At 43.5% G+C, this 12,814-nt stretch overlaps 1 protein-coding gene and 1 pseudogene across 1 annotated transcript; both read left to right on the top strand.

Annotated features, from left to right (window-relative positions):
• Positions 1-652: 652 nt before the first annotated feature.
• LOC147425797 (pentatricopeptide repeat-containing protein At3g09040, mitochondrial-like) lies at positions 653-3,619 on the top strand (annotated as a pseudogene).
• A 5,757-nt stretch (positions 3,620-9,376) lies between these two features.
• LOC147425798 (high affinity nitrate transporter 2.5-like) lies at positions 9,377-11,535 on the top strand. The gene is made up of 3 exons (XM_086499636.1): positions 9,377-10,361; positions 10,437-10,843; positions 10,932-11,535. Exons 1-3 carry the CDS (start codon positions 9,471-9,473, stop codon positions 11,329-11,331), a joined length of 1,698 nt encoding a protein of 565 aa, XP_086355762.1. The 5' UTR covers positions 9,377-9,470; the 3' UTR covers positions 11,332-11,535.
• Positions 11,536-12,814: the final 1,279 nt, after the last annotated feature.

Here is a 12,814-nt window from a genome sequence, read left to right on the forward strand (position 1 = left end):
TGAGTGTAGGAGTGGTTTGGCCTTTCATACGGAAAGGTGTTGTATTTGTTATGCATTGACTCAGTGTTGGTTCCCGGTGGTGATGGTTTTCCTTGTAATTTTCTTTTAATGAGGTTGACGTTGACCATTTTTAAATTAGTGCTTGATCCCATAGAAACCACTATGTGTTCATAGGTGGTTTTCGAAGTCTTATCCTAGAAAGTATTTTGTAGCATTCGTAATATCCACCTTGATGCTCAAAAGAAAGCACAAAAAATGTCCCGTTGTATTTTTCATGCATCACAATTGGTTTCCATTTGAACCATCAGATTTGAAAAACAAAAAAATGATTACCATCATGGAAAGCAAGTGGTAGAATCCTCTTAGGTGTTGCAAATCTTATGTGGTTTGTGGTCCCTTTGGAGAACAACTTTTGTAGCAGCAACGCGTTTAATGCCTGTTTTGGAGTTGATTCCTCCAATATAATAGCCCAAATATGATTGAATTGTTTTAAATGCCATGAAGACTAGGGTTGAAGAAGCCTTTCCATGGTTTGCTAGCTTGTAATAATACTCCACATAGAGGATGTTTACTCTAGGATCACAACCTCTCTCTCTCATATCATCATAACAACTCTCTTCCCCTTATGTATCTTATTATGGCAGGCCTACCTAGTGATTTTATCACCTCGTTTGATTTAACTCTATTGCGCAATGCTGCGGGGAAAACCAAAAGAAAAGGATTTGCGAGAGCGAGAGAAAAACTCTATATATGAAACACTCAAATGCCCTGCGCGTTTTCGCAAAGGTTGGCTGTTTACAGAAGCTGAAAATGGATGAGGTTCAGGTAAAGCTAAAGATTTCTGCTTGCATCGCCAAAGCTTCTGAAAGCCTGAGATGTCGACATGATTGCGCCGGCACGTTTAACACCTTTGAATGGAGAAGTTTGAAAGGGAACCTAGTGAGGTCCAAAAGCGTATGGCATGCAAAGTTATTCATATCTTACGGAAGGAATTCCTTCTGGTTTTCAGGACCATGGGAACGGCAAGGTGAGCTCTCTCTCTCTCTCTCTCTCTCTCTCTCTCTCTCTCTCTCTCTTTGTGTGCATGTGCGTGTGCGTGTGCGTGCATGTCCATGGGAGTGTTTTTCAATCTTTCCTATGATTTTTCACAGGATCAGTATTAACTGGTGCTGTTTTGCATCATAGGAAGGCTCAGGGTCCTCAGACTTTAGGCTTTTACATACAATGGAACCGTTATCGATAAACGATTGGCACAACCCGCCTAATTGGGTCAGTGAGGAACTCCAAAAAAGAGGCTTGAGTAATGCGGGGGACAGGCATGGGTCTCAAACCCATTCTGCTTTATTGGACTTGATAAAAACTTGTGGAAAAGCGAAGGACCTGCGCCTGGCCTGCAGAATACATAGAGATGTTGCCAACTGAGGCTTGCTTCAAACAGATATTTACCTCAGCAATGCCCTTGTCAGCATGTATGTCAAGTGTGGTGCACTTCCAGTTGCACAACAGTTGTTTGAAGAGCTTCCTGCACATAATTCTGTCACTTGGAATGCATTGATTGCTGGATATGCGCAGCATGGACTTGGCCATGAGGCTCTGCACTGCTTTGTTCGGATGCAAGATGAGGGTATATCTCGTACTGCAGTCACCTTTATTTGTGTTTTGAAAGCTTGTGGCAATGTCAAAGCAATTGAAAAAGGTGAGGAAGTACATGCTGAGATTAGGAGGCTGGGTTTGGTAGAAAGACATCAAGTACTTGGCACTACGTTGGTGGACATGTATTCCAAATGTGGCGCTATTTTAAAAGCACAAGTCGTGTTTGAGGAGCTTAAGGCGCGAGATGTAGTCACATGGAATGCAGTAATCACTGGCTATACCCAGTATGGGAAAGGTGATGAAGCTTTAAACTGCTTCAAACTGATGCAGGATGAGGGCCTCTCCCCAAACACAGTCACATTTACTTGCATTTTGAAAGCCTGTGGCAGCGTAGGAGCAGTTGAGAAAGGCAAAGAGATACATGCCGAAGTCAGTAGGCAGGGGTTATTAGAAAAAGATATAGTGTTAGGAAATGCATTGGTGGACATGTATGCAAAGTGTGGTGATCTTGCACGGGCTCAAGAAGTGTTTGAAGAGCTTCTAGCACGGGATGTTGCTACATGGAATGCTCTGATTACTGGTTACGTACAACATGGTCTTGCAAATAAAGCTCTTGGGTGCTATGTGCAGATGTGAGAGGAAGGCTTTGATCCAGATGTAGTGACCTTTATTTGCATTCTGAAAGCTTGTGGGAGTATTAAAGCAATAGACAGAGGGGAGGAGATACACTATGAAATTGACAAGTAAGGCTTCTTGAAGAATGATGTTAGGGTGGGCAATGCTTTAGTGGACATGTATGCCAAATGTGGTGCACTTGGGAAAGCACGAGCACTCTGTGGTAATCTTGCAGCCCGGAATGTGGTTACGTGGACTGCTTTGATTGCTGGATATGCAGAACATGGGCATGGTAATGTGTTTTTCACAAATGCAGAACGAGGGCCATTGTCCAAATTCAGTCACGTTTGTTTGCGTCTTGAAGGCTTGCGGTAGCATAGGAGCATTCGACAAGGGCAAAGAGGTGCATGATGAGATCCAAAGTCGGGGATTATTGGAGAAAGTTACTGTACTCGGCACTGCATTAGTGGACATGTATATCAAATGTGGTGTGCTTGCAAAAGCGCAAGAAGTATTCGACATGCTTGCAGTACACAATGTAGTGACATGAAATGCATTAATTGCTGGATATGCTCAGCATGGGCTTGGTGATGAAGCCCTGTGCTGGTTTGAACGTATGGTAGATGGGGGCGTCTCCCCAGATGCAGTCACCTATATCAGTTAATTAAAAGCTTGTTGTATCCTGGGAGCATTCAATAAAGGCAAAGAGATACACGATTATGTGGATAGGCAGGGTTTACTGGAGACTGACATCAATGTTGGCAATGCATTGGTGGATATGTATGTGAAATGTGGCAGCCTTCAACAGGCCCAAGAAGTCTTTGATGAGCTTTCAGCACGGACTGTAGCCACATGGACTGCATTATTTTGTGGATATGCTCAGGTTGGGCAGGTCAAAACGGCTTATTCTCTTTTTTGTAAAATGGTAGAGGAAGATATAGAGCCAAATGAAGTCACATTTGTTGTTTTACTCACTGCTTGCTGTCATGAAGGCCTTGTAGAGGAAGCGGAACTCTTTTTTCATATGATGAGCAGCCTTTACCACATCATTCCAACTTAAGAGCACCAAACTTGCATGCTTGATGTTTTCAGTCGTGCAGGGCTATTTGACAGGGCTTTGAATGTGATGAAGCACGTTTCTCCTTGTGACAGTCTTCTGTTGTGGTCAGCATTCATAGCTGCTTCTCGTAATTGGCCAAGTATAGAGCTTGGCAGGTGGGCCCTTGAGCATGCAGTACAGGTTGATGAAAGGTCTGCTGCAGTGTACATTTGGATGTGCAATACATCTGTAGCTGCTACTATGGAAAATGATGAGGATGATATTTTTGAATAGTGAAAATGAAAGAAGTGTTAGGGAGTCATTAGGATGAGTCTTTTGATGGAATGGTGTAAATATTACAGATTCTTTGAATTCCAAGCACTTGTAAGCTATGCCTTTCGGTTTGCGGTTTAAGCTTTGTGAAATTGGCCTTTGAATGTGGTCCTAGTGATTAGGATGAGTTTTTTGATGGAATGGTGTAAATATTACTACATTATGTGCATCACTAGGAGTAGTCACATAAGACTGTCTTGCCTCCTTGAACTCCATAGGAACTCTACCCACATATCCTATCATGACCATGTCAGTCTCATGCATGAGTGTATCAAATAACTCTATATGTGTCATCTTTGACTCACCCTGCTGTGACTCACTAGAGCACACTAGAGCATAGCCACTCTCCCTCTGAATCCACAAAAAAATGCACAACGTCTGCGAAAAACACATGTCTGGTCTTCTGTCTACTACACGACTGTAGGATAATTGAGACTATCGTCTCGTACATCAGAAACGTACATTGGGTAAACAAAGTCATTGCGGGCTCCTCTAGCTATCACATGAGATCTCATTTGCATCTGACAAGACCACGTTTTAGCGATACTTGACAACCACTAGCTCGTAGCTGTGGTGTTGAATTGATACTCTGTCTCATCTCAGGAATAAATCGTACATGGCGAAGTGTAAGAGATGCGCCGCTAGACAATGACAAGCATACATCTCTGACTCCTTGAATATCATATGCCAATCCGTCAGCAATTTGTATACTACCAAATCTCCCAATAGAAAAACAGTTGAATCACTTACAGCAACACGTGACATGGAAAAGCGCATCAACATCTAGCAACCAATGAGAAGACCGTGTGTCATCCACGAAACAAAAGTAGAAAGAGGTATTCCAGAAGCGTAAGTGACATTACCGTCATTGACATAAGTATGCTTTGCAACTAGCTCTCTGTGTTAAAGGTATGTTTGCATCGCGCAATGATCTCTTGCGCTGTCTCATAAAACGGAAGCAACGCCGCCGAATGTACCCAATATGTTCGCAATGCCAACATCTCAAAGATTGTAGAGATCGAGAACTCCAACTTACATGAGTCACGACCATAGATTCGCAAGCGTCATACATAGTGTCAAAACACCTAAAATGTCATAGAAGATTGAATCTCAAATGCGTCAATGTGGACGCAAATCTTGATCCAAGAAGTAATAACCGTCTTAAAGCAAAGACCGCAAATGCCTCAATGGTTGATATTCCTAAAGCGATAAACAGCATGAACCAAACCCTAAACAACGATAAATAGCAAGTATTTTAAAAACCGGGTTTAGGATTTAGGGATTAGAGTTTAGGGTTTAGGGTTTTCCATAGCATAATTTTGAAATAAATTTTCTTCAAAGCATAATTTCAATTTTTTTTTCCTCGTAGCATAATTTCAAATCAAAATTATCCCAAACCATAATTTCAAAACAAATTTTTTCAAAGCATAATTTTTAAACAAAATTGCATAAAAATTTAAAGCATTGAAATCTTAATGAATAAAATTTTATTTTGTCTATATACAATATAATTTTAAATTAATTAAATATGCATAAAATTTTCGAGCACTCATATGCGGCCTATTTGAGCAAGAAAGAGTCTTGTAAACGTCTTCAAACTTATAAAAAATGCGCGCGCACATCACACACACACACACACACACACACACACACACTATGTTAAACCCTAAACCTTAAACCTACAAACAAACTTGAAAAGAATCTCACCTTGATGCTAAGGGGTAGTCCACAAGCAAGATTCTCACCTGCTGCAAGTTGTTGGGCACCAAATCTGCAGTAGGTGAGGAGGAGGAGAGCAAGAGAAGAGGCGCACAAACTAGAGAAATGTGCAAGGAAAGACCCGTGGGTTCGGTTTTTGGTACAAGTGTTGGTGTAAGCGTCAGAAAAAACATCGGAAGAGGCATCGGAATACATATCTATACAGGCGCCGGAAGATACATCGGTACAGGCGTTGAAAATTTTAAAAAATATATTTTTTAATGTTCATGTCCCTCCATACTTACCTACACATATACCGAGGCCCGTCATTGACGTCAGTAATTTGGAGCCGAAATTTAAGTGACCTCTTGTAGTGTACCCTAAAAGGGATAGAAACATATTTCTATTGGCCTGCCATGAAAGCAAACATACAAGAGTATGTTTCAAAATGTGTGGTTTGCCAAAAGACGAATTTTGATAGAGGGAAGCAACCTTGATTGCTTCAACCTTTGCCAATCCCTGATTCACCATGGGAGAGCATATCCATGGATTTTATGTTTGGATTTCCCAAGTCTATCTATGAGAATACAGGAATATGGACGATAGTGGACAGGTTTAGCAAATAAGCACATTTCATACCTGTCAAAAAGACTATCAAGACCCATCAAATGGCAACCCTCTTTATATCACAAATCTTCAAGTACCACGGCTTGCCAATGTCCATAGTGTTGGATAGAGATCCTAGAATGACCAGTAATTTCTGGAAGGGTCTCTTTGAGAATTTAGATACAAAGCTAAACTTCTCTTCGGCCTATCACCCCCAAACCGATGGTCAAAGTGAAATAGCTAACCTAACAATCCTTGATCTACTAAAAGCTTATGTTACAGGAGTAGATCAAAAGTCACAATGGAGAAGTACTTACCTTTAGTGAAGTATGCTTATAATAACATTGTACATACTTCCACGGGAAAAGCACCTTTTGAAGTGATGGAGGGAAGATAAAAAAGTCCCCTACTACTCGAGGTGCATGGGAAGATCTTCGTTATAGATGAATATAGCCGAGACCTGCAAGAATCTTTCCAAAAGATTAAGGATGCTATATCCATCTCTCAGCAAAGGTAAAAGACTGCTTGCTACTCATAAACATAGAAGATCCCTAGCCTTTAAACAAAACGATTGGGTCTTGCTTAAGTTTCCCAAGGCTTGATTAAGGCACACGGTGGGCAAGAATCCTATGAGACACCAAAAGTACTATGCTAAGTTAGCAAAAAGATACTATGGCCCCTTTCAGATTCTTAGGCCGATCAATGAGATGGCCTATTAACTCAAGTTTCTTAACCATTGGCTCATACACGATGCTTTCCACATCAGCCTACTTAATCCTTACGAAGGAGATCCACCTCAAGAAGCAACCATTGAAGACCCACTAGAGATCAAGGACCAAGAAGAGGTGCTACAGTCCGAGTCCATTCTCTGGCATAAAGACAAGGTATTGAGAGGTGGTAAGACTATCCGAGACAATATCTTATCAAGTTTAAAAATTATCCTTTTGAAGATGCTAGATGGATGCAAGACATACAATTAAAGGATAACCTAAACCTTGTCAATTCTTACAATGATTCCCTAGAGTAAGCAAATGTAAATATATATAAATAAACAAAGTTTTTGTCTTATAGGACTCTCTTTTTTTAAAAAAATTGTGCTTAGGATAATGTTTGTGGAGACGACGTCTCCCAAACACTAAGTAGAGCTTATCACTCTACTATGGAAGATTGATACGGACTAATGTGCAGACATCCTTGCAGGGCAGCCAAGGCTCTCAAGCACCAAATGGACTAGTCATCCATTTTGGAATGGTGTCGTAGGGTAAAATAGGGATCCTCTACCGCTAGCAAACGGACTAATGACTAGGCTTTCTCTTCTCTACCTCATAGTGGAGGACAAACTATGATTTCAAGAGAGAGGTAATGTCATAAAAACTAATATTTAATGCTCCCAAATGATTTTCTCATGTTAAACTGATCATTTAATATGGGGAGGTACCAGGGGAGTAAAAGATAGAATATTGGTAAGGCTGCCAGACCGGTCTCAACAGGGATCTAAAGGAGGAAAAATTAGGGATCCAAAGGGGGACAGCCTCATATAGAAAATCAAAATCTCACGTGAGTGAGTTAGGCATTTTCCCATAACATTGCTTTTCCATTGCCAGTAAAAGTTTGTGTAAATAGCATAAGTAAATGATGCAAAGATGCGCACTTGAAGGAAAATTTGATGTAGTGTCTAGAGGGGGTTAGCATGGCAGACAAATTTTCTCCGCAAGTTGATTCCTTGAAAGTACGATTAACTATGTAGTTTGTGGATGGTGTCCTGACTGCAGTTTGATGTCCTTCATGTGAGTGATACTCTTTACTCGAGTCTCGAAGAGGCCAGCGGCAGTGCCCTATCGAAGGGCAGAGTCACACCAAGAGTTGCAAGGGTAAGAGGAGAAAGTCTCTGGCTGCACCCATAGAGAAGGTCAACTTGGGCTACAAAGTAGGAGAAGATATGCTTGGATGCGTGCTTTCCAAAACAAAACTATAACTCGGGCCAAAATCGCAAAACCCATTAATTAATGCCTTAGATTCCAAGATTCACCCAAAATTTGGAAAAAGGCAAAACCCTGGATGTCGCCATCATTGCCATGCCTGCACCAGCCGCCCTTGCCATTGCCATCTCTGTGTTGTGCTTGCCCCCTTCACCATGGTACCCGCTTGTTTCGCTCTCATCGAAGCCACTACTACTCTCTCTCTCTCTCTCTCTCTCTCTCTCTCTCTCTCTCTCTCTCTCTTCCCCATGTGGCTTGCCACTGCTGCGCCGTGTGCCTTCATCCCATCAACTCTAGCAAACCATGGAAACGGAGACCCTCTCATCTAAGCCTCAAAAAGCAGCCTTGCGCTAACGCACGCGCTATGCGCCTTCCTCCCATCAACGCTAGCAAGTCATGGAAACGGAGACCCTCTCATCCATTGCACCGTCGGACAACAAAATCTGTAAGCCTCAAAAAGCAGCCTTGTGCTAACGCACTCGCTCATGTGAACAAGGCTGCACACAGTAGTTCCATACATTCCAGAGGGCGATACATTGGGCCTGACTGAACTAGTAATGTGAGCAAGCTTGGAAAGATTTCCATGTGAGGTTGCCCCCTTTTTCCCGCCATCCTATGGTGCTTCCTCCCCACCTCCTCCCCTTCTCACCACCACGTGGAACAACCCCCTCTCATCATCCTCTACAGGAGGGTGGACTGTCGGAGAATGGGCATGTTGCGTTGTAGAAGAGAGAGAGAGAGAGAGAGAGAGAGAGAGAGATCTTACGCATGCCTCGAAAATCTCAATGTCTGTCCTAACTCATTCTTATACCACAGCCTGCAACTTGCTGCATCCTTTTTGTCGCAACTCTCTAAGCTGTGTCTCCTTCGCACTTGCATCTGCTGCTCCAGGCCCGATTTCGCAGACAGAGGGGTTGAGATTCAATCGACGCACACCTTCTCTCTCTCTCTCTCTCTCTCTAAAGATCTTTAAGGTCTCTTGGGATAGTTTCCTACCACGGTTAAAATTCTCTTCTTCTTCTTCTTCTCCTTCATTCTCTCTCTCTTCCCCCTCCACGTGCCATCGACTTCTCTTTTCGCCTACCCACTTTTTCTTGAAGACAAAAGGGGATCTTTCAAGATACCCTTTAAAACACCCCAAGATGAAAATTGGCTAGGTCTAGACACCTACTCGCTTCAAAATTGAAGAGTTGAAGGGGTATTGCACAATCAGCAAGGCTTCTATGATCCTACATAGAAAATCGGATCGCACATGATTCTACATAGTACTATGAGCCTATATGGGAAGCTCAATTTGACCCAAACGACCTGCATTGTTGTGCAACATTGTGGGAAGACAAACTTTCCTAAAAGCGGGTGTAGGTGAGCCCTCGCCAGCGTGGACAGTACGAACCCATAGAGAACGCCCGGCATCTATGAGATTCTTGGAAACGTGGATGGCACTATCCTGAATCTCCATATACCTGCGCACGAAGTGCCAGTATCTGTAGGGGATACTTACTATCCACAGCGCCCACAAGAACAGAGGCTGTTCATTATAAGCATATTGCTAATCTTATTAAATCACACATAGGCTAGTAATCAGAACAAAATCTAGAATCCGATTAATGGGGGAAGATCAGCAGAACAAGCAGAAGCCACTGGAGTACGGAGTGATAATGGATAGGAATCACTCCATGTCGGCGCTGTCTGTGTCCAGCAGCTGTAACACCACGCCCCTTCACCCTAGAACCGCACAAGAGGGGGAAGCGGACGAGTTGCCACTGGAGACTGCTGACATTGATACTAACAACGACCTGTTTCCACTGCCAGTGGATTCAGAGCATAAGGCCAGGAAGATAAAGCTGTTTTCGGTGGCGAAGCCGCACATGAGGGCGTTTCACCTGTCGTGGGTGTCCTTCTTTACAAGCTTCGTGTCTAGCTTCGCAGCGGCGCCGCTTCTGCCTGTCATCCGCGATAACCTAGACCTCACTAAGCAGCAAATCGGCAATGCCGGCACAGCATCGGTGGCGGGCTCCATTGCCTCACGCCTCCTCATCGGAACACTTTGCGATCTGGTGGGTCCTCGCTACGCCTGTGCATTCCTTATCCTGCTCACCGCCCCTGCCGTCTTCAGCATGGCGTCCGTCAGCACCGCCACCGGCTTCGTCCTGGCCCGCTTCCTCATCGGCTTCTCCCTTGCCAGCTTCGTCACCTGCCAGTTTTGGATGAGCTCCATGTTCTCCACAGAGATCGTGGGCACCGCGAATGGCATTACTGCCGGCTGGGCCAATCTAGGCGGCGGAGCAACACTTCTCGTCATGCCCCTCATCCACAATCTCCTCGCCGGCCCGCTCGGCTTCCCTGCTTTCGTTGCTTGGCGCATCGCCTTCTTCGTGCCCGGCATCATGCACATCGTCAGCGCTCTCATGGTGCTTACATTGGGCCAAGATCTTCCCGATGGCAACTTTGGCGAGCTGAAGAGGACGGGCAATCAAATCAAGGACAGCTCTTGGAAGGTAAATCTAAATTCATTCTTTCATTGGTCATTTTGGCCATACAAATATTAAGTGCTTATCATTGATGTTGACCAGGTCATTCGACATGGCGTCAGCAACCACAAGACATGGGTATTCGCCCTTTCTTACGGGTATTGCTTTGGGGTGGAGCTAACAATAGACAACATCATGACTCAATACTTCTATGACCGCTTTGGCTTGCCACTTCATACTGCGGGCGTAGTGGCATCCTCCTTCGGCTTGGCCAACATTGTGACCCGCCCATTCGGTGGATATCTATCCGATTGGATGGCTCAAAGATTTGGAATGCGTGGTCGATTGTGGACTTTGTGGTTGGTGCAGACAGCAGGCGGGCTTGCTTGTATTTTTCTCGGGCGACTTGGGCACCTTGGTGCGGCCATTGTGGTGATGATCATCTTCTCTTGCTTTGCAGAGGCAGCGGCAGGAGCCACCTTTGGGATCATTCCTTTTGTTTCACGGAGGTGGGATTTAGTATTTTTTAGCTTGTATTTTGATATTTTGTATAAAATGCCCACCAATGCTTGTACATGTCTATATTGTTGCTAGCAGGTCGTTGGGTGTAATCTCTGGGATTATAGGGGCAGGTGGGATTTTGGGAGCTATCCTTACACAACTTATCTTCTTCACAAGCTCTGCCTACTCGACAGAGACCGGAATAAGCCTCATGGGCATCATGATTGTGTGTTGCACATTTCCCATTGTGGGAGTCTACTTTCCCCAATGGGGAGGCATGCTTAGGCCAGCCTCCACAAGTCCTACTGCCACGGAGGAGGCTTACTACTCGAAAGAGTGGTCGCAGGAGGAGCAGAATAAGGGCATGCACCATGCTAGCCTTAAGTTTGCAGAGAACAGTCGAGGCGAGAGGGGCAAGAGGATTGCCCCTGAACCTGTACTTAATCCTAATTCAAGCCCGACAGCCTTATTGGGGACTCAATACAAGCTGGCATAACCACCCTTCACAACTTACAATATATTCGGTGTACTCTTTTGTGCTGCATAAGCAGCCACATCCTGTAATCTTTTAGAAGTTTAGGTAACAAACTCAAAATACCATCACATTGTTTGCAATTTTGACATTAACATGGCTATTAGACATAGTAGTGGTCACGTTATCAAACACATGATGAGTATCTAAGACAACAACTCTTCCAAGTTGACTAACCATTTGATATTAAGAATCATAATTTTCTTAAAAGATTAATTTGTCACATGTTACATGTACTGGGATTTATTTATGATGCATTGATATTTAATTATTGTACATGATATGTGAAAAAGCACGGCCAGTTTATAGATGGTGAAATTTGTTAGCATTTATGGATATTTTCACTATAAAGTCGTGCAAAAATCGGCGTAGATACCGTCGAGACAAAGCTTCTTTTAAAAGTAAAATGCACTGGAATAAGCGTCATAAACTCCGGTATCGTAGCGTCGGTATGCACCGGTAGAACCTGTCAAAATACACGTTGTTATTGCACTGGAATATACGCTGTTATAAATGCAGTTATCTAAGCAGAAAATGTTTTCATATACCGATTTTTGTTCCGATGACCAAACCTGCAAATTTATTTTTGGATTGAGAGGAGTGAGAACTGATGATGCATGTACTGCAGCAACAAAAAACAACCCTCTTTGTCCAAAGAAAGAGTGCATAAGCAATCGCACTCCACCTACAAGTTGACGCTAAAGAGTGAGTATATACAGATTAGCAAAACTGTAAAAAGAACAAAACCCCAAAATCAAAAGCTTAATCTTGACAAGTTCTCAAAAGCATAACCATAAGGTCGACTCCTAAACCATAGGCACAACGGCGTAGAGATTTTATGGCCATAATTAAAACATGATTCAAAAATGTAAAACCATAAACATAATCCACTTCCCATACTATAACCATTACCATAATGTTAGGAAATAAGACGTAGCTAAATAGATAATTGAGTAGATTACTTAATGGAGAGAGACAGATTTATATACACGAGATTATAGAGTAGAGAGAGAGAGTACACACGATATACGTGGTTCACCCAATGTGGGCTACGTCCACGGGAAAGCAGCCACTCAATGGCTTTAGTACTTCAAAACAAGAAGTAGTTTACAAAGGGATTATACCCTTAATGGAGCTCCCGCCTTGCTTCACTCTCACCACCTCACACTCACCTTGTTGCATCAACTTCACACTATGAAATGTGTGTAGAAATGGCCTCCTTTTATAGGCCAAAAGGGCTGCCCTCTCTCATGAGAGACAGCCATGTGTAGCCGCCCTTGTGCGAATAAGTCCAAATCGGACCCTCCAATCCGCCCATGTGTGGCCGCCCTTGTGCGAATAAGTCCAAATCGGACCCTCCAATCCGCCCATGTGTGGCCGCCCTTGAGAAGACAAGTCCGCTTTTGAATTCGACCACCGGCCACCGGCCATTGACTTCCGACCACAG

This window comes from Adiantum capillus-veneris, chromosome 25 (genome assembly GCF_014529385.1).
Source record: "Adiantum capillus-veneris isolate H3 chromosome 25, ASM1452938v2, whole genome shotgun sequence".
Classification (NCBI taxonomy): Eukaryota; Viridiplantae; Streptophyta; class Polypodiopsida; order Polypodiales; family Pteridaceae; genus Adiantum; species Adiantum capillus-veneris.

Coding starts and splice junctions, on each gene's coding strand:
- LOC147425798 (XM_086499636.1), top strand. CDS start 9,471: ATGGGGGAAGATCAGCAGAACAAGCAGAAGCCACTGGAGTACGGAGTG. Junction 10,362..10,436: donor TCAAGGACAGCTCTTGGAAG/GTAAATCTAAAT, acceptor GATGTTGACCAG/GTCATTCGACATGGCGTCAG. Junction 10,844..10,931: donor ATTCCTTTTGTTTCACGGAG/GTGGGATTTAGT, acceptor TGTTGCTAGCAG/GTCGTTGGGTGTAATCTCTG.